Source organism: Staurois parvus, unplaced genomic scaffold (assembly GCF_062004578.1).
Source record: "Staurois parvus isolate SC_StPar_1 unplaced genomic scaffold, SC_StPar_1.0 ptg000415l, whole genome shotgun sequence".
Lineage (NCBI taxonomy): Eukaryota > Metazoa > Chordata > Amphibia > Anura > Ranidae > Staurois > Staurois parvus.
Window position 1 is genome coordinate 4,228,791 of NW_028318211.1, and position 22,652 is coordinate 4,251,442.

General features: G+C 44.6%; 1 protein-coding gene across 1 annotated transcript; it reads left to right on the top strand.

Moving 5' to 3' along the window:
• Positions 1-821: 821 nt before the first annotated feature.
• Positions 822-18,470, top strand: LOC149454891 (leukotriene B4 receptor 1-like). Its single transcript, XM_089687052.1, has 2 exons — positions 822-1,028; positions 13,451-18,470. The coding sequence occupies exons 1-2, from the start codon at positions 1,017-1,019 to the stop codon at positions 14,501-14,503; spliced, it is 1,065 nt and encodes a 354-aa protein (XP_089543178.1). The 5' UTR covers positions 822-1,016; the 3' UTR covers positions 14,504-18,470.
• Positions 18,471-22,652: the final 4,182 nt, after the last annotated feature.

A 22,652-nucleotide genomic window follows, 5' to 3' on the forward strand; every position in this document is an offset into this window, starting at 1 on the left:
TAATCCAGACCAGAAGGTTAGAGGATGGTTTTCCATGGAAATCAAGGAAATATTTGGGAACACTTAGTTTGTCTTTCCCGTCTTCAATGGACCGTCTGCCTTCACAAAATCTTTTCCTCAGAGTTCTAACGGTTCTGCCAACATACAATAGACCACAAGGACAAGCCAGACAATATATGACACAATCTGATGAACAATTGAAGAAGTCATTAATTGTATATGATTTGCCTTTTGTTGTAAAATACTTCAGGCCATGTTGTACATATTTGTATGTGACTTCCACTGACGTCACGGCTGTCGGTTTTGGATAGTTCAGCGTCTTGGAGAACTAGGAACCACCAGTACGGCCGAGTGGGCCATGGATCACGCCACCCACAGTGTCCCGGAGCATACCACCTTCAGGGGAGGCTTTGATATGCGATATGGAAGCCGTTAAGTTTCTTTTGTGAGTTGTTTTTATATTTTAATAAATAGTTTTATGGTATTTACTACACTTAGATTAGTGATGCTGTTTCCCTTCTTGAATTCTATTACAGAAGAGCTTCAACTCTAACAGCTGGCAGCTATCTGGAAATGATTTGTTGAATTTTATATTATGGACTTTAATGATTAAATTTTTTTTATTTTTATGTCAGCACCCTCCCTCACTAATTGCCTGAGTGCCACTGGTTTCCAATTTTCTTTTTTTGATTTGCTTTTTATATTTTGCCTTTTTGGGGTGGGGTGAGTGAGGCATGTGCAATCCCTTGTTCGGAGTCCAGACTATAAATTGTTAGGCAGGCTGAACAGTAAACATTGCAACTGTCGCTGCCGTCTGTACTTGTTACAGTACTTATGAAACCAACCAAATATCCTTTCTCTTGCAACAGAGGATGATTTTGCTTTCACAGCAGGAAGTCTTTGCAACACTTTTTGTAATATCCTAGATAGCTAATAAACAACTAGTTCAAGTTATCGGTATAGTCAAAAGAATTGAAGTTTTTCATCCAACTCAACTGAAGATTGACAGCAGCATTATGACCAGCGTGGTAAGTAACGGTGGCCTCACTAATTGAAATTAGCACAATGAAAATTATATTGTAAAATATTGTATATAACATGCCACTTGTCAGAAATATAATACAAGGATTTTATAATGTAATATTAAAAGTGAGTACTGGTAAATACTTGTGCATTAATGAATGTATTTTTATTATTAACATATTTCTGGAATACTGATTTAACCTTTCCCCTGCTATGGTCATACTAATAAGTTGTAGTCGTGGTTTAACTAGTTTTTAAAATGTACAGGCTTAAAACCACATTAGATACCCAAAAAAATGTATATTGTATGAGATCATACAGAATTAAAAGAAAGTATCCAAGATTGTCTATTTCCCACAATATTGCTTCAATGATATATTTGTCAAATATTTGTTTTATAAAAAGTTACAAAATTGTTTGTAACACAGAGAAATTACCTTGCTTTGTGCACTGGTGCGCAGTCATGTTGGAACAGGAAGAGGCCATCCCCAAACTGTCTCCACAAAGTTGAGAGCATGAAATTGTCCAAAATGTCTTGGTATGCTTACACCATAAGAGTTCCCTTCACTGGAACTAAGGGGCCAAGCCCAACCCCTGAAAAACTACCTCAATTAATCCGATGCTTTGCATTGCACTTGGTAATGCAAGGCTTGGATACAGCTGCTCAGCCATGGAAACCCATTCCATGAAGCTCTCTACACACTCTTGTTTGCTAATCTGAAGGCCACACAAAGTTTGGAGGTCTTTAGCTATTGACTCTACAGACAGTTGGTGACTTCTATGCACTGTGCGCTTCAGCATGCGCTAACCTGTCATTTTACGTGGCCTACCACTTTGTGGCTGTTGTTCCCAGTTTCTTCCACTTTGTTATAATACCATTAACAGTTGACTGTGGAATATTTAGTAGCAAGGAAATTTAACGGATGGCCTTATTGCACAGCTGGCAACCTATCACGGTACCACTCTTACATTCACTGAGCTCCTGAGAGCGACCCATTCTTTCACAAATGTTTGTAGAAGCAGTCTGCATGTCTAGGTGGTTGATTTTATACACCTGTGGCCATGGAGGTGATTGGAACACCTGAATCCAATGACTTGGAGGGGTGTCTCAATACTTTTGGCAATATAGTGTATATATATATTCCAATTTAAAGCAGTAATAAACCCAAAATCGTAATATATTACAGCTTACAGATATTGCAGGTAAATCTTCAAATGGTGGTCTATCCCGGTGACAAGTCTAATACTCCTCACCTTTCTTTCAAGTGATGTAGCATTTCTTAGATATTATGTACAAATAAATTTCCCCAGTGGGATACAGACAAAAACATAAAATACACTGACTTCTTTAAAAAACCCTTCTCTATCTGCAACAAAAAATACTATACAAAAAATTGACAATAGTAAAACTTTAGACAAATTTAAAAAACTTTTATAGATGTTCATTGTCAGAGTATACTTTTGTAATGAAAAATGTTAGCTCTTTAAATATATTTTACATATATGGACATCCTGCCATTAAGGTAGGGTGACAACACTAATTCTGCTGCAGTGAATTTATTATAGTGGTGTTGCTCTGTGAAGACCCTGCAGCCACTTTTATTATTATTATTATTATACAGTGTTTATATAGCGCCAAAGAGTTTGCTCAGCGCTGTACATTATAGTGGGGGACAGTACATGAGACAATACAGTACAATACAATACACGAGGGGTTCAAGGGCCCTGCTCTTTCGAGCTTACAATCTAGGAGGGAGGGGATAGTGGTACAGGAGGAAGTGGCTGTGGGGGATGAAGTTGTAGGAGGAGTGGAGGAGATCGGTTGTTAGGTGAGGGTGGGGTAGGCTTCCCTAAAGAGATGGGTTTTCAGGGTGCGCCTGAAGGTGAGGAGGGTAGGTGACAGTTTGATGGATTGTGGTAGGGAGTTCCAGAGGATGGGGGAAGTCCTGGAGAAGTCTTGCAGTCGGGCGTGGGAGGAGGAGACCAGGGAGCTGAAGAGTAGGAGGTCCTGTGAGGAGCGAAGGGCACGGGTAGGGTGGTATTTGGGTATCAGGTCAGTTAGGTAGTTTGGGGCAGCGTTATGAATGGCTTTGTATGTCAGAGTTAGTAATTTGAATTTAATGTGTTGGGCAAACGGGAGCCAGTGAAGGGATTGGCAGAGGGGGGTGGCAGATATGGAGTGGTTGGTGAGGTGGATGAGTCTAGCCGCTGAGTTCAGAATATACTGGAGTGGGGATAGCATGCGTTTGGGTAGGCCAGTGAGAAGGGAGTTGCAGTAGTCCAGGCGTGAGATAATGAGGGAGTGTACAAGTTGTTTAGTTATGTCTGGGGTGAGGAACGTACGTATCTTGGAGATGTTGCGGAGGTGAGCCTGCATGACTTTGATAGTGATTGGACATGAGGTTGGAAGAAAAGGTTTGAGTCCAGGGTGACACCCAGGACTTTGGCGTGTGGGGTTGGATTGATGATGGCGTTGCTAGTCATGATGGAGAGGATGGGGGGGGGGGGGCACGGGCTGGGGGGAAAACTAGGAGCTCGGTTTTGGACAGGTTTAACTTGAGGAAATGGAGCGACATCCAATCTGATATGTCGTTCAGGAGGTGGGCGATGCGGGCGAAGAGTGAGGGGGTGAGGGGTGGAGAGGTAAATTTGTGTGTCGTCGGCATAGAGGTGATAGTTGAAGCCGTGGGAGTGTATCAGTTGGCCAAGGGAGGAGGTGTAGATGGAGAAGAGGAGGGGTCCAAGGACAGAGCCTTGGGGGACTCCAACAGAGAGGGGGAGGGGGGGAGGTGGCAGCATTATAGGTAACGCTGAAGGAGCGTTGGGATAGGTAGGAGGAGAACCAGGAGAGAGCACCGTCCCTGATGCCAAAGGAGTGCAGCTTAGAGAGGAGGAGGGGGTGGTCGACTGTGTTGAAGGCCACGGAGAGGTCGAGGAGCAGGAGGACAGAGTAGTGGCCATTGGCTTTGGCGGTTAGCAGGTCGTTAGTGATTTTCAGTAGGGCGGTTTCGGTGGAGTGTAGGGGACAGAAGCCAGACTGTAGTGGATCAAGGAGGTTGTTATCAGTGAGGTGGGTGCTTAGGCAATTGTAGGCTAAGCGCTCAAGGAGCTTGGAAGTGAATAGCAGCAGGGAGATGGGTCTAAGGTTGTTTAGGTCAGTGGGGTCAAGGGAGGGTTTTTCGAGTATGGGGGTGATGTGTGCGTGCTTTAGGGGGGTGGGGAATGCACCAGTAGAGAGGGAGAGATTGAAGATGTGGGTGAGGGAGCGAATGATGGAGGAGGGGGGTGACCGGAGGAGTTGAGAGGGGATAGGGTCCAGGGGGTAAGTGGTGAGGCGGGCTTCAGTGAAGACCTTAGTGACCTCCTCAGTTGTAGCAGAGCTGAAGGAGCGGAGTGTTGGGGAGGTTATAGTGTGCGGGGCGTTAGGTATGGTGGGGGGCAGTGCTGTTGTGAGGTCAGAGGAGGGGAGAGTTGAGGGGGTGATGGAGGGAGGGAGGCTAGGTGGGGAGGTAGATTGTGAATTGACAATGTCCTTACGAATTGCGTCAATCTTGTTTTGGAAATGATTGGCAATCTCGTGGGCGGTGAGTGAGGTTCTCAGTGGAGGTGGGGAGGGAGAGAGTAGGGATTTGAAAGTGGAGACGAGCCGGCGAGGACAGATGGAGAGGGTGTTGATGAGGGTTATGAAATAGGCTTGCTTGGCGGCGTGGAGGGAGGTGGTGTAGGTGAGGAAGGTGGATTTGTAGAGGGAGAACGCTCGAGGGGATCTGGTTTTGTGCCATAATCGCTCCAGCATGCGACTGCGTCGTTTGAGACATTTTGTATGGTCGTTCTGCCTGGGTTGAAGCGGTCGGGGTCTGATGTTACGTGTGGTTAGGGATGCCAGGGAGTCTAGGGCAGCTGACAGTGAGTCGTTGTACACAGTAGTGGCCAGGTCAGGGCATGACAGTGGAAGGATATTGTCGTACAGACAGTCAGCTGCCGAGTGGAGAGGGGCCGGGTTCAGGTTGTGGAGGTTACGGCTGGTGATGGTTTGACGATTGGGGGGAGGAGTTAGAGGAGGGGGAGATGGAAAACGTGAGGAGGTGGTGGTCAGAGAGGGGGAAGGGGGTGTTAATGAAGTTGAGGAGGATGCAGAGGTGGGAGAAAACGAGGTCCAGGGTGTTCCCATTGGTGTGGATGGAGGACTGTGTGCACTGTGTGAACGCGAAAAAGGAGATTAGGAGGAGGAGTTGGGAAGTAGCCGGGCTGTTGACGTTGATGGGGATGCTGAAATCCCCGAGGATGATAGTCGGTAGCTCAGAGGAGAGGAAGAAGGGAAGCAAGGCAGCAAAGTCATCCAGGAAGAAGGATATGGATCCAGGAGGCCGATAGATTACTGCAATCCTCAGGGGGGTGGGGGAGAAGAGCCGGATGCAGTGGGCCTCGAAGGAGGAGAAGAATAGGGAGGGGGGGTTAGGGAGGACCTGGAAGGTACTCAGCGGTGACAGGAGCATGCGGACCCAACCGCCTCTGCGATCACTGGGTCTGGGTGAGCGTGTGAATCTGTTAGTGGTGGCGTGTGGGTCGGCGGGAGAGTGGAGTATTAGGAGGAGGTAGTGAGTGCCGTAGTGGGGAGAAGGAAGAAGCAATGTAGAGCTGTTTTGGGGGAGTAGGGGGGTAGCGGGAGGCGATTTTGGGAATGGAGGAGAGGAATACGAGGAGGAGGAGTGCAGGTGGCATGTTAGGGTGAGCAGAGTGCTGGTCAGATCGGGGAGGTGAGAGGTTTCATATCAGGGCGTGATGATGCGGAGAGTCTGTCGTGTCATGGCGGAGTTAATCTGTGTCCATCTGTAGGAGGAGAGTGAGAGTGGTGGGTGGCAGGGTCAGCAGCTGGCTAGTTGCAGTCTGTGGGTGCTGTAGGCCGGCGTCCGGGCTAAAAGTCTGTACAGTTCTGTGGGTTAAGGACAGTGCTAGCAGCAATGACACTACTTACTGTCATAGCCAAAAATATTGGCACCCCGCATTTCTGTCAGATCGCTTAGGAAAATGTTGCAATTGCAAATGCTTGGGCATTCTCATGTTTATTTCTTTTGTTTGTATTGGTATGACACAAAAATGTGGAGGAACAAAAAGCCAAATCTGACACATTTCACGCAAAATTCCCAAAATGGAATGGACAAGATTATTCTTCTTTTGCCAACTGCTCCATGTCTCTCAGATTGGAAGGGTTCCTTTTCCCAACTGTTGTTTTGAGATCTCTCCACAGGTGCTCTATGATATTAAGATCTGGACTCATTGTTGGCTAGTTCAGTACTTTCCAGCACTTTGTCTGAAACCATTTCTGGGTGCTTTTTGACGTGTGCTTTGGGTCATTGTCCTGCTGTAAGACCCATGACCATTGACAGAGACCCAACTTCCTGACACTGGACTCCACATTGCACCCCAGAATTCTTTGGTAGTCTTCAGATTTCATAAGGCCATGAGCACGGTCATGACATCCAGTGCCTGAAGCAAAACATCAGTGAACCTCCACCATCTTTGACTGTAGGGACTGTATTCTTTTCTTTAAAGGCCCTCATTGCTTTTTCTGAAAACAGTAGAATGATGGGCTTTAGCAAAATGCTGTAATTTTGGTTCCTCTGGCTTTTTTATGTTTCTATGTCAGCAGTGGGGTCCTCCCGGGTCTCCTACCATAGCGTCCCTTTTTATTCAGACGGTGGCGTATAGTGCGATTTAACACAGTTGTACCGTGTCTGAAGGTCAGCTTGAATTTGTCTGGAAGTTGATTGAGGTTCTTTAGCCACCATTCAAACAATCCTGTGTTGCAATCTTTGATCAATTTTTCTCTTTCATCCACATGCAGGGAGGTTAGCTACAGTACCATGGGCTGTAAACCTCTTCACAATGTTGCGCACAGTGGACACAAGAACATTAAGATCTCTGGAGATGGACTTGTAACCCTGAGATTGTCCATGCTTTTCCACAATTTTTGTTCTCAAATCCTCAGACAATTCTTTGCTGCTCTGTCTCTTCTCCATGTGGCACACAGAGACACACAACAGAAAGGTTGAGTCATTTTTTCACCATTTTAATTGGTTGCTGGTATGATTTATATATATATGATTTCTATATTATCAGCACCTGTTATCACAGGTGTCAAACTGGCGACCCTCCAGCTGTTGCTAAACTACAAGTCCCATGTGGTATTGCAAGATTGACAGTTACAAGCATGACTCCCAAAGGCAGAGGCATGGTGGGACATGTAGTTTCGCAACAGCTGGAGGGCCGCTGGTTTGACACCCCTGTGTTAATTCATTTAGCTGATTTTAATTACAAATTACAGGAGCATCACAAACTTGGAATGCAATTATTTCTTACAGGTTTAAGAAGGTGCTAAAAAATTTTGTCCATTTTTGGGGTTTTGCATGGAACGTGTCAGATTTGGCTTTTTGTTTCTCCACTTTTTGTGTCATACCAATAAAAACAAAAGAAATAAACACGAGAATTCCTAAACATTTGTAATTGCAACAATTTTCTGGGCAAAGTGATGCATTATCCAACAGAAATGCAGTGGTGCCAATATTTTTGCCCATCATTGTATAATTCTTCTTTATACTACTTGTCAGTGGCAGGACACAATCCAACTACAGCTGTTATGATTGACAGCATAGTGCTGACCACATTGCATGTAGTGAAGTGCCTGCATGGCTCTGCAAGTCATGGAAGTCATGTAGGGTGCCCTCTTGGATCTTGCCACCTGCCTACCTAGTCCCTTTAGAACAGGTAAGTCCTTTGAAAACATTGCAAGATTAAGTTCTAATTTTTTTTTCCATAGAGGGATATTAAAAATGACAATACACATCATACTTGCTCCACCCAGCATGTGATCAATAGAACAATAGTCTTTACTAAGACCAATAGTAAAGACTGATTGGAAGACATTTTCCAGTATTGCTGTGTGCGATGGGGAATGACTCACAAGTGTGATACAGTATACAGATTTCCTCTTAATAAACATGTAGGCAGAAGGGACAGCTTCCCGAATTCACAGCTTATACAGTACTTCTGGATACACAGCAGCACTAGCTGTTTCCACCCACACTTCAGTGACTCAGTAACTTGGATTTTTAATGTTTCACTCATATAGAGAACAAATTATCAAATATATTTTGGGAAATATCATGTCTAAACACTAAGTTTGGTTTAATACATTAATGACATTCTGTTGTGATGTGTTACACATATTTTTTTATTGCAGGTACTTATATAGCGCTGTCAATTTACACATATATATTGTTCATTCACATCAGTTCCTGCCCTCAAGGAGCTTACAATCTAAGGTCCCTAACTCACATTCATACTAGGGCCAATTTAGACAGGAGTCAATTAACCTGCCAGCATGTCTTTGGAATGTGGGAAAAAACCGGAGTACTTGGAGGAAACCCACTCAAGGCACAGGGAGAACATGCAAACTCCAGGCAGGTAGTGTTGAAGTCGGAATTTGAACTGACAAACCTAGGTGGCTAGGTGGAAGTGCTAGTGCCCGTTGTAACACACAGTAGTGTGCATTGCATTAAGGCAGCCCTTTCTCTTTGAACAGGCTGCTAAGACACCACAATGCACCTAGACTATTTTTCAAAGCGCAGCACCACACCATACCAGATGTGTATATTGTTCCATTCATAATGAATGGAGCTGCAATGCACAGCATTTAGATGCACTATGGCATGTATTACTACAACACAATGTAGCGCACCCCTGGATGTTGACTTTAATAAGTATGCAGGTACAGCTCCTACCTAATCTGGTGACATTGTCAAAATCCCATGACACAAGGAGGGAGATATACTGAAACTGGTTCACTCGGAATCTGATGCAGCTGTGTATGGTAGCCAATCAGCTTCTAATTTCAGCTTGTTCAGTTAAGCTTTGGCAATAAAACCTGGAAGCTGATTGGTTGCTTTGCAGAGTTGCACCAGATCTTGCACTTTCCACTTTTAGTAAATAACCCCCAATGAGAAATACAGTTATAAATAATATGCAACTTTTTTTCAGTGACAGCTGCAAAGTTAAAATTAGAAAAATGGTTAGAACAAACAGAGGAACAACTTTAGTGGTCAATTGTGAAATTACAATAATGACATTTGGACGTCAACAAATTGGGATAGTGCAGTTAATTTTTCCCTGCATAACTAAGTTAAGTACTAGATAGATTTCAAACTAGTACATTGGTGAGCTCATGGGTCTGTGTTTAGGTCCTCAACAACTGTGCAGTAAAAGATTCATTCCAAGGCATTAAAGTAGCAGGTGAGGTACCGTCCCTGTCTGATGATCCATTCTTAAGAACATCTCTTACTTTATCCAGTAGACACTAATATGGTGATTGTCTGCATTGCACTGGTAGTTTCTTCTTACATCTGCAATACAGTCTCTTATATTAGGCCCTAATGAGGTCAACAGATAAATGAGGATATGGCGGTACTGTGTTGCAGAAAAGTAATGCAACTTCAAAAATCTGGGAAGCAGTCATTGTAGTACAAATATCCTATTTGTGGAAATCATGTGTCCCTTACTGTGTAGTAGTTGACTCTCCTCAGTCCTCTTAGGCAGACAAAAGACTCAGGTGAACCCTTCCAGCATCTGCACTGTCCTCAAGGCACGGTGCAAGCAGGAATCTGACCAAAAGACAAAGAATCCAACAGGCTAGTTTGTTTATTCCTCTTTGCCTCTCTTACATAAGCGGTTTGTGTTACTGCACTGTGTTACTTTAACTGACAATTGCTCGGTCATGCAACGCTGCACCAAAATTAAATTTACATCTTTTTTTCCCCACAAATTGGGCTTTCTTTCGGTGGTTTTTGATTGCCAGTGCGGTTTTTATTTTTTGCACTATAAAAAAAAAGCCTGACAATTTTGAGAAAAAAAAACAATATTTTGGACTTTTTGATATAAAACATGTCCAGTAAAAAAATGTAAAAATCTAATTTCACCATAAATTTAGGCCAAAATGTATTCTGCGACATGTAATTGCTAAAAAAAATCCCAATACGTGCAAATTAATTGGTTTACGTGAAAGTTATAGCGTTTACAAATGGCGGTATATATACTGGATTTTTTTTTCATACTAATAATAGTGGCGATCAGCGACTTATGGCGGCAATCAGCGACTTATGGCGGCGATCAGCGACTTATGGCAGGACTGTGGGACTGCGGCGGACATTCTGACACTGGGGGGGAACTGACTTGGGGTCACTGACATCCTCAGTGACACCAATACAGTGATCAGTGCAAAAAAAAAAACCACTGACACTGTACTAATGGCACTGGGGAGGAAGAGGTTAACGTCTGGAGACAATCAAAGGGTTAACTTTGTGAGGGGAGTGTTTTACTAGGGGGTGGGGGTGTGTACCTCTCTGTTACACACTATCCTGGAAGGTTGTGTCCTGCGATCCCGGAACAGTGTGCTGAAAGCTGACAGGGAGGAAAGCTGCATTGACTGGGACCCGGTGGTTGACACCCGCGGCCGCGATTGGTGCTGCAGGTAGGGCAGTCGCGCGCCTCACATGCGGCCCCTACACAGGAATGCAGGATCACGTTTATATACGTGATCCTGCGCACAGGGGCCCCCTTGTACCAGTATATTTACTGCCGGAGGTCCCCTAGTGGTTAATAAAAATGGCTCTTTCTTAGACCTTCTTCTTTTTGAACTGCCCTGCAAAACATTCCACTCTTCTATGTCACTCATTGCTAAAGAAGTATTAAGCCCAAAAAAAACATATCTAAAATTGCAGTTTACCAATTCTTAGATGTGGTGGCTTAACTAGTCTTCTATTTTAGATTTTAGATTTATTTTCACCATTTTGGGATAGTCTGAAGTCAGTCGAATTACATTGCTTTCAGGCTTCTAGTGGCAGAGACAGTGTGTGCAAAATTATTAACAGCTCTGCTACATAACAGGTAAAACTATCAGCTTTGCAAAGTAAAACAGTTCTGCTGTACAATAACAGTTACACAACAGGTAGCACAACAAAGGTTTCTACCCTTACCCGGGCAGCACAGTGGCTAAATGGTTAGCACTTAGTACCGCCTGGCAGTACTAGGGTCGTTGGTTCAAATCCCAGCCACGGCACCACCTGCCTGGAGTTTGCATGTTCTCCCTGTGACTGCGTGGGTTTCCTCCCACACTCCAAAGACATGCTGGCAGGTTAATTGGCTCCTGTCTAAATTGTCCCTAGTATGTGTATGTATGAATGTGAGTTAGGGAATTTAGATTGTACACCCCTTGAGGGTTAGGGACTGATGTGAATGTACAATATGTGTATGTAAAGCGCTGCATAAATTGACGGCGCTATATAAGTACCTGAAATAAATAAATACCTCTAAAAGGACAGCAATACAAATTTTTGTACAAGCCTATAGCTGGCTTCTCTAACTGGATGTTATCAGTAGGAATGGTTCAATAGGCACATGTGGCAAAGGGTGAGCACCTTGCAAAGATTTACATAGCCATAAATACAGCCTGAGCTGGCTTTACAGGACTTGAAATAGGTGAAATAAAAAGCAGTTACAGAACAAACACAGTAGAAATAGAATAGAACGGCCTAGGTAAAGGAAAGCAGCACTTAGGAGTGTTATGTGGATAGGTGACCTAGCTAACTTATAAAATACCATGGACCTTTACTTGAAGTTCATTCTTAGTTTTATAGCTGCTTTGGCAAAGCAAGACCTGCAATAGCAATCATACTTGATACTAAACCCAGGAAAAACAATAAAAGACACCTCTTAAGGTAGCTGCACATGCATCAGAGCAGCAATTTTGATTTAACAAGACTTAAAGTAGAACTACATCCCCAACAAACTTTTTTTTTAATCTCCTCTTTTCTTTCTTACTCGGTTGTCTTCAGTAAACGTACTCACTAACTTAGTGAATCCAGCATTGTTCTGTTGTGATCTGTTGCTCCGCTACTGTAGACCTGGTCCCACCCTGCCATCTACCTTCCTTACATCACTGAGACCCGGCTGTCTTTTCTCGGTTCTTGCAGTAGTCCCCCTGATGATCTGCGCCAGATCTTTCCTTCTCCAGTGCTGCCTTGTAAGCTGATTCCTCTGAAGACCTGGTACTGAATCTGAACCCAATTGAAGTCAATGGGAGATGAATGTTAAAAAACAGTAACGGACATTTTCTAGGTGAATAGGCAAGGGACTGTCCAACAATTAGCATGAGGGACACTGACCTGTGAAACATGTACCAAAGCAAAAAAAACTAGTAAACTCTGCTGGTAAGTAGTGATTCTAGTAATGCCTGAAGGGCAACATTAAAAAAATGCAAGGTTCCTTTAAATAACATACTTGGGAGAAGCTCTTAACCTGCCTGTGAATGGCACTACTGTATGATGTATACAACCTGCTTCAGCAAAATTGATTTTACAAAGAAAAAAAAAAGGCTGTCTAAATTGTTGGAAAATGACAGCTTTGACCACTTACGTCTGTTTGTAAACAACTACTCATGATTCTTTTCATCTATTATATCAGATCCTTTTCCTAGATAAGGGTCTGGTATACATGTTAACAGGGGAACCAATCAAAAGGAAAAAAAGGTATGTTGTTCCCTCTAAAAATACATACCAGACCCTTATCATTGATGGAGGTCTGGTATCAAGAGGGACCCCATGAAACAAAAAAAAAAGACATGGTGTTCCCCAATATCTGAGTTTAAGGGAGCACTAAATGCAGAAACAAAAGAAGAAAAGCATGGGGTCTCCCCTAGAATCCAAATCAGATACTTATCCAAGCATGCAGCCTGGTATTGTGTACCCTGTCCCCCTCTGAACCATACCAGGTTACAGGGGGTAACCTCCCTGGCAAAGCACCATATCCCGATGTTGATGAGGACAAGGGCCATTTCCCCACAACCCAGGCCCAGTGAGCTCCATGTGAATAAGTAAGGCCTACTCATTCAAAAATTAAAAACAAATACAGTAAATTTTTGTCAAGTCCTTTCTTAAAAAAAAGTCCCACAATGAAAATCCATCATCATTCATGTCATCCAGTGATGCAGTGCCACATCAATCACAATAAACAATGCCCACCAACCTGGCATAACATGACCATATTTGGTCAGTGGTATAAAAGGAATACTCAGATCAGAGTCTGCTGTGGTTTATATTTATGTTGTTTTTTTGCAATTTATTTCCCCTTAAAATCAGTATTAGAACTTTATCATGCAGATCCTCACTTCTCTGTGCCTGCCTAACAAATGGCGACACACCTCTTGTAATCATGCTATGACAGCACTGGCTGTCTGAAGAAATGCTGTGCAATGACCCATGCATGAGCAGAAGAGAGGGCTGCACCTTGAATTAGACACTGAGACAAGGATTATATGTTGGAGAGAAAAATTAAAACAATTAAGTTTGAGCTAACGTTGTTTGTTTTCTGTTGGTAGAGTACAACGATTAGCCAGATGGCCACTGAGAACTCCATTTCAAATTCCACTACAAGTTCCATGACTTCTGGATCCTCTGCTAGCCTTGGTATTGCCATTCTTTCAGTGGCTCTTGTCATCGGCTTCCCTGGCAATGCATTTGTCATCTGGACTATATTGACTCAAGTGAAGAAGCGCACTGTAACCTGCATCCTCATATTACATTTGGCTGTTGCAGACCTAGGAGTCATCCTTACAGCACCTATATTCATCCATTTTCTGTCCACAGGCAGCTGGGCGTTTGGGAATGTAATCTGTAAAACATGTCATTATGTTGGTAATCTGAGCATGTATGCCAGCATCTTTTTAATCACATTCATGAGTGTAGACCGTTTCTTTGCTGTGGCCAAACCGTTCACTTCTCAAAAGGTCAGAACAAAGCCAGTTGTTCGTATTATAGTATTCTCTATATGGATATTAGCTACACTGTTTGCCATTCCAATGCCAATATACCGCTCAGTAGAGATCCGCAACAACCGTAAACAGTGTATCACTATCCAAGGTGTGGGAGATGGGGTTAAACACCATATGGTCTTTCAGTACACATTTGAGACTTTGATAGGTTTTATTATCCCTTTTGCAATCATCCTTTCCTGCTACATATACATTGGAAAAAGGTTACAAAGTGCTAGATTTCAAACAAAGCATAAGACAAGCCGGTTGGTCATCATGATCATATTAACATTTGCCCTTTTTTGGCTTCCATACCATGTGGTGAATATGTTGCAGGTGTCAGGAGAATTGTCTTTATCAAAAAGCCTACGACAAGCATCTCAATTTGCTCGACCAAATGCTACAGCCCTTGCATTTCTCAGTAGCAGCATTAACCCAATTTTGTATGTATTTGCTGGTGGTAACTTCATTAGGACAGCTGGAGTTGGATTCATGGCCAAGCTCTTTGAAGCATCTGGTTCAGAGGCTAACAGCATTCGGAAAGTCTCTCAAGTCTTCCAACAAAGAAGTAGGAAGCAATCTACAGAACAAGGGAAACTGAAGGAAACTGTCGAGGAATAGGCATGGTTAACTGGCCACAAATGGAAACATTCCTAACTATGATTTGATGTACAGATCTCACTATTACCAGAGGTCCATCATATCTTATTGGAGGCATAGTGTATAGTAAACTTGGCTGGAAACATTTCACCTTATGGCTGGTATTTCATCACTGGAGCCTGAAGATAACCTCCCCCTCCCCTTTCCCTGCTAGGAGTGCCTCTTTTACAGAGATCATTTTGTTGTTTTACTGGTCCCATTGGCAAAAATATTTTGCCGAAAAATGTACCCATTGATAAATCTGGTCCTACATAAGCTTCAGACAGGGACAGCTAAGCAGCTCTGATTGGATCAATGACTCTAGTCCAAGAATAGGCAACCTTGAAGAGGTAGAGATCTACCTGAACAACATGGGAGAAGTCAAAGACCACCCACTGGTGAATGGGACCATCTGCATGTTTTCAGCAACTACATGCAATGCACACAGTTGCAACATGCTAGTGTGGGGTCCAAGGGTTTAAAGCAGGTGGTGAGAAAGTATGAGGCTCCATTGTGTTTAAGGTTCTCCAAATGGTGGGTCAGCAAACTAAGGACATGATTTACTTATTATTTGGCCACGATCGACTGGTAGATAGCGATCAACTGGTAGGTCACGATCAGCGGGTTGGCAACCCCCACTCGAGTCCAAGTGTTTGCAGCATAAACAGGTATCTCTTCTTTACACTGTGGACTTAAAGCATCAAAGTATCACAATGTTATTACCTCTGTAATTATGAATCAACACTGCATGTTAATGTTTGATTTTTTAAAGTGTAAAATTGTCATGCAATGCCAAATGATAATGTCAAGTGCTACCTAATTTGTATCTGAGTTTATCTTTAATGTTGAAATGTATGAAAACCCTAACAATGAACTTATTTTTTGCCTCTTTTATGTCTAGTAAATGTACCAATAAAAGTAGAAAGCATGCATTGCTAGATCTACTAATTACAAATAATAGCGATCAGGTCGCAGATGTGAAAATACGAGACAACTTGGAAATCAGCGATCACACTGAACACTGAGGAAAAAATGGGAAAACTTTAGGAACATATTAAATAAAGGTATTATCCAGTGTATTCCAATGGGCAATACATATAAAAGACTGAAAGTTAAAGAGACATATACCTGGGAACTGCAGAACAGTCAGTCTAACATCAATAGTATGCAAACTATTGGAGGAGATGATAAGGGACTATATCCAAGAATTTACAGAAGAAAATGGGAGTGAGCAGCCATCTAGATAAAGCAAGGCCGGTGGATGTGGTGTATCTGGATTTTGCAAAAGCATTCAATATGGTCCCCCATAAATGCTTAATTTACAAGCTGAGGTCTGTAAGCATGGACCATAGGGTTTGTTCATGGATAGCAAACAAGTACTCAGACTGGTCTGAAGTTGTAAGTGGGGTACTACAAGGGCTCTGTCATGGAACCAATTCTGTTTAATTCTTTCATAAATGATATAGAGGTTGGTATAAATAGCTAAGTCTCAGTGTTTGCTGACGATACAAAGCTAAGTAGGGCAATAATTTCACAGCAGGATATAGAAATCTTACAATAAGACCTCAATAAAATAAAGGGGTGGGTAAATACATAGCAAATGAGGTTTAATGTTAAAAAATGTAAAGTAATGCACTTAGATACTAAAAATAAGAACGGAAATGACTTGCTAAGGGAATAACCTCTGGGGGAATCCAGGATGGAAAGAGATCTGGGGATCCTAGTAGATGACAGGTTCGGCAATGGCATGCAATACCAAGATGCAACAAGCAAAGCTAACAAAATATTAGCATGAATTAAAAAGGGAATTTACTCCAGAAATAAAACTATAATCCTGTCACTTTATAAAACTCTGGTTCTGCCACATCTGGAGTATGTAATCCAGTTCTGGTCACCAATCCTCAGGAGGGAGGTGCAAGAACTGGAGAGAGTCCAGAGAAGGGCAACTAAGTTAATAAGGGGGCTGGAGGACCTCAGTTATGAGGAATGATTAAAAACACTAAACTTATTCTCCCTGGAGAAGAGACGCTTGGGAGGAGATATGATAGAAATATATAAATACCTCAATGGAGATTCTAGCATAGGGAATAAACTATTATGTCTCAGGGAGTGTAATAAGACACAGGGCCACTCAATGAACTGCATAGGGGGTTTTTCACTGTCAGGGCAGTAAGAATGTGGAACTCACTTCCACAATTGGTGGTGTCCATGGGAAGTATTTATAGCTTTAAAAAAACTCTTGGACAGGTATCTTAACAAACACAGTATACAGGGATATGGGCAATGTTTCTTTGACATGAACACTCACACGCTAACACAGGTTGAAGTGGACGGACTGGTGTCTTTATTCAATCATACTAACTATGTAACTATGTAAAAAATGTTTCAGTATATCTGTTTTATAACTGCAAAAAAATGTATAGTTTACTTGTCAAAAATTCAGCGCTGCCTGTGCACTCCTACTCCTGCATGCCTACCAGTTCTTCCTTTGGATTACAAAACGTCTCACCCCTATCTTGTGAAAATGAGACATGGCAATGCCTTGTAGCTCCTAGGCTATATGTAAACTGGATCTCCTGTAGACATTAACTCTACTGACAGCAGAAAAACACTAAACAGCTGAAAAAACACATGTATACGCGGTAGCGCATTTAGCACTTGGACGTTTATTCATTTCATTGGGGACACACTGGCTGTGGGTGTTTTTTTGCCTCTCAAATCCTCTAAACGCTTATGTGTGCATGACACACAGACTAATATAATGAGGCATTTAGAGGCAGAAAAAAAAACGGCAGATGCCATTAACAGCCACGTTAAAAACATCCAGTGTGCATGATGCCTGATACATCCTGTCGTGCTAGGTGGGCTCGGTGGGCGGTACCGCCTAGTGAGACTGATTCCTTTAAGTGAATAGCACCATGCTGCAACTGCGCACATGCACACAGTTGCAGCGCAGTTTTCCAGTAATTACGGGGTTAATACAAATGGTGAGAAGGTAATATAGCGCCTCCTCACCACCTGTCAATTTCTCTCTGAAGCACAATCTGAACACGTGTAGCTCCCTCTAGTGTGCTACTAGTGTTAGTGTAGGTAAATTTATTATGTTATGACTCATGGTAACTGTGTGAGTCTGTAATTAAGTTGGGTTACTGCAGGTCAGGCTGGCTGACTCAGCAGGTTGGGACTCTATAGCCTCCACCTGGTTCTGGAGGACCATGGAAGCTTCCAGAAGCCAGTGGGCAGGAGGGGTGGAGACCTAAATCTGCATGTTTTTGGGTGACCTAAGTTTGGAGACCCTGGTAGTGCAGTAAGGCTAACCTGCAAATATGAGAGAGCCATGCTAGCATGGGAATCCGGTGGAAGATGGAGTGCTTAAGAGGCTGTTGGTGGCTTGGGAGGGGTCCCTGAGGTCTAGGGGGGGCCAGCCTCCAGGCTAGCCTCGGGTTGGCTCAGGAAGATCCATTCAGAATCACGGTATGAACAGAATCTTTACCTGGGAGCAATTGGAGCAATTAGGACAGAGTAAGTACATCAGCACACCCAGGGATTCACAAGGGGAGAGACTGCCACAAGTAGCAGGATAAAGGACAGCACTGTGCTTAATCCTTTATCCTTGTCATGGGAGAGTTTCAGAGCAGTCAGGAGGGCTGGTAGTGTCTGCAGGTTGTGGAGCTCAGAGCAGTTCTAAAGGGGAGAGGAGATACTTCTGAATGCAGTTTGCAACAATCTGTGCTAACATTTCAGAAGGGCTGAAAGTCCCTAGTCCATAAGGGGCTTTTGCTACCAATCTGTAAAGACTGACCGCATTCAAGGAGAAGAACGGTCCAGAATCTTTTTCTGTAATGAGGAAGGAAGTTGTCCCTGTGCATTGATTCAGTCAAATTGGGCAATCTATAATCCCTATTACCCAATCCAAGTTATTTCTCTCTAATAAAATAACAAAAACCAAGCTCATGGGTTGTTCTCTGACTGTGGATGCAAGTGTGGAAAATGAATGTTGCCTGGCTGTGTGAAGCTTAGAGGAACCCAGGAACACAGTGACCCTCAGGAGGGTAGCACTACTCATGGATCATGCTGCAGGCAGCAAAACTGGTTTAAAAAAGGCCTAAAAAAGAACATTTATTCCTTCAGATCTACCACCAGGGGCCACATTTCTTTTCTGTCCTTTGCCTGCTTGCTAATATACACTGACCTGCCAGTTTATTAGGTACACCTGTTCAATTGCTGCTGACTTTTAAAATACAGCCACTTACTGTACCTGTCCCTTGGTTCATCAGTGTCCTCACCACAGCTGGTTTCACTGGCTGTCTTCTCTCCCTGGCGCCGGCATCTTCAGTGTGGGCACCCGGCTGTGACAGCTTGCGGCCGGGTGCCCACTGCGCATGCGCGAGAAGCACTGCGCTTTGTGAATGGCCCCGTAGTCTTCTGGGACCTGTCACGTGTCCTAGAAGACTACGGGGAAGGAGGGGGGGAGGACAACTTACGCTTCCGGTCACCTAGGTGATCGCAGCAGAAGTGGGAGCAGGTACCTGTCAAATTCGGGTACCCATTCCCCAAAGGTGCCAGTTCTTAATGGGGAGCAGGGGACAAAGGGTTAAAGTGGAACCTCCCCTTTTGGGTTGAGCTTTGCTTTAAGGACAGAGGAGCTCTCCTTTTCTCACTTGTCGAGTGATCGGTTCTTTGGTCATTCCTTATTATACATTATAACTTATAGGATGAATTATGTAATGTTTAAATAATTTACAGCAAAGTCATAATAAAAATACTGTCATAATAGATTTTTATTCCCTATAAGTATAGTATTCTGTGAGGTGTACTGAGATCTAAACCATTCAGTTCCCCGAGTTACCTGTACATAATGTTGAACTCCAGGAATTCAGCTATTTTGTAAAATTTGCTAGCTTACTATGAGTTAGGTCCAATGAGGTGCATGCCACCTGGTGTACTTGTAAGCACGGGGTAGTGATGTAGATGGACTTTCCTCCATGTTTCCCTCATTGAGTGCTATGTTGTGGGTTCTTTTGGCCTATGCTAAGCACATCGGACAGGGTCTCTTACCTTGCACATATGGTACCTTTTCTGTGCCGTGCTCATCAATGCCCATGTGACAAGGTGGAGGCTGCCTTCAGGAATAGCTTTACCTTAATGTGGTTCTCCAACTTAGAGATGGCGATACGCCGTGTACACTGAATAATAAATTAGACTCCAGTTTACTCCCTCATCTCCATGTCAATGCACACCCTCACTTTAACTCCTTGCAATCAGCAGGGACATGTTGAGCCTCTGCCCACTCCACCTGCCCAGTGTCACTCTGTTACCTTACTCCCAGGGGGTCCAGCCGTGCACCTAGCCAGGACCTTATGCGTGCTCTTTATTAACTCTTCCGTACCTAGTGACTAGGCCGAGTGCCTCTGCAGTTCTAATCTGCTCCCTTACTATGGGAGATGGACCACTCAGAGAGAGAGTGCTGGCAGCGACCCCCTCTCTGTTAGAGGATATCCCACCTGCCCTAGGTACACACTTCACAACAGGCTGTTTGTTTTAGCTTCTGTTACACCTGGAAACCACTTTTTTTATTCCTTGTTAACTCTTGAAAGACTGACTAAAATTGAGCGCCCCCCCCAAGACTAAAATCGGGCGCCCACCACCACCTGAATTTGTCCCACGCTAGCCACGGTATACCATTTGGTGCCAAATTATGGTACCTAAAAATCTCCTTAGGCAACATTTTAAAAGCCTTTACAAGTTACCAGTTTAGAGTTACACAGGATGTCTGGTGCTAGAATTTTTACCCTCACTCTGACATTCATGGTAGTACCTCACATGTGTGGTGCGATCTCCATTTACATATGTGTGAGGGACCTATGTGCATATGAGCATGGGGGAACCCGGGTGCTTTAATTTTTTTTTTGCTATTTTATTTTTTGTACACTGTATCTTTAAACTTTTTTTCTTGATCAACTTTATTTCTATTACAAGGAATAAACAACATCCCTTGTGATAGCATGGGCCATGACAGTTCCTGTTTATGGAGAGATCTAGGATCTATTAGACCCCACATCTCTCCTCTGGCCTCCCAATGCATGTGATCAGACACAGATCACTCTGATCGTTTGCATTGGGGCTGCATGGTAGAGCTTGGTAAAGATGTCGGTGGCAGGAGGGGGAGGTACGCCCTTCCGCCGCCTGTAAAAGTAATCCAATGGCTTGTCAGCCCCCAGATTACTTTTATCTCGTGCAAAATGAGAGAGATAGAGAGGGAGGGAGAGAGAGAGGAGAAGAGAGAAGGAGAGAGAGAGAGAGAAGAGGGAGAGGGAGAGAAGAATGAGAGAGAGAGAAGAGGGAGAGATAGAGGAGAAGAGAGAGAGGGAGGAGAGAGGGAGGGGGGGAGAGACAGAGAGGGGGGGAGGGGAGGAGGAGAGAGAGAGGGGGGAGGAGAAGAGAGAAAGGGGAGAGAGAGGGGGGAGGGAGAGAGAGGGAGAGGGGGGAGAAGGGAGAGGGGGGCATAGAGAGGTGGGGGGAGAGGGGGGGAGAGAGAGGGGAGGAGAGAGAGAGAGAGAGCGAGGGAGAGCAGAGGGAGAGATAGAGGAGAAGAGAGAGAGGGAGGAGGAGAGAGGGGGGGCAGAGAGGGGGGAGAAGGGGGAGGGGGGGAGGGGGAAGGAGAAGAGAGAAAGGGGAGAGAGAGGGGGGAGGGGAGAGAGAGGGAGAGAGAGGGATAGGAGGGAGAGGAGAGGGGGGGAGAAGAGAGAGGGGGAGAGAGAGAGAGAGGGGGGGAGAAGAGAGAGGAGGAAGAAGAGAGAGAGGGGGAAAAGAGAGAGAGGGGGAAGAGAGAGAGAGAGAGAAGAGAGAGAGGGGGGGAAGAGAGGGGGGGGGAGAAGAGAGGGGGGGAGAGGAGGGAAGAGAGAGAGAGGGGGTGAGGGGAGAGAGGGGGGAGGGGGGGAAGAGAGAGAGAGAGAGGGGAAGAAGAGAGAGGGGGGGAAGAAGAGCGAGAGAGGGGGGAAGTGAAAGGGGGGAGAGAGAAGAAGAAGAGAGGGAGGGAGAGAGACAAGAAGAGAGGGAGGGAGAGAAGAGAGAGAGAGAGGGAAGAAGAGAGAGGAGAGGGGGAAAGGGGGGAGAGAGAGAGAAAAGGGGGAGAAGAGAGAGGGGGAGGCTCTATTTGACAAGTAAAGGAGCACTTATCTGGGGTCCATGGTGTCTACGGCTGCACTGATACCTGACAAAATGGTCTCCTCTCCTGCACCCCCTCTTCACGGTCAGTTGACTTCTAGGCTCTGCCCTCTGACCCTATGCAGTGAATGGAATAGACGGCCGGCTGGCTGCAGAGAGGCCGGGTGGGCAGAGCATAGCTGCGATGGTCAGTCTGGGTCTGGGCTTCCTGCCGGATCTTAATAAAGTCAGTGGGTGCAGCAGGGAATCAGCGCTCCGGGAAGGCACAGAGAGGGTAAAACAGCCGGCTTGCCTTTAATTCAGGATGGCATAAGCCGAGCCCACCTTCCCCTGCTCAAGACTTGCTGAGCCCGCCCCCCTGCCTAAACCCTGCCTCCCACCCAAGTCATGCAGAGCTCTCCTGACCTGCCAAGCCCTGGTCCCTTGTCCCTTCTTCCTGGGGGCGGTGCCGCCCTCTCTGAAATCTGCCGCCCTAGGCAAATGCAGATATGCCCCTGTTCATACCACAATGCTACTGACCAGAGTTGTATACTGTGTGTGGCGTGCCCATTACTTTCATACACCCATTTGAATAACTTCAGATCAGGCGTGGCAAAGTTTTAACACTCTACTTAAATAGCATTACAGTCAACCAAAGGCAATAATCTGTCCCTAACTTAGACCCTAACTCGGACTTGGCTGCCGCAGCATACCTACGTAGGTCCAATCTATAACAAGGAAAGCCCATAGTGGCAGATCCCCAGAACGGATGTCCTCAGGGTGGACTGCAAGTCCCAGCAGCCCCCCTACATGTTGAAGAAATCCAAGACACAGACCCCAACTTTATGACTCCAGCTGCAGTTCTAAGCCCCTGAGCCCCTTCAACCCCTCCAACCTCCAGGACCTGGACCGCTGTCCCTTTTATATACAAAAGGATCAAAGGGAAAGACCCAAAAAGTCCACCAAGAAACATCGGGAACAGCAG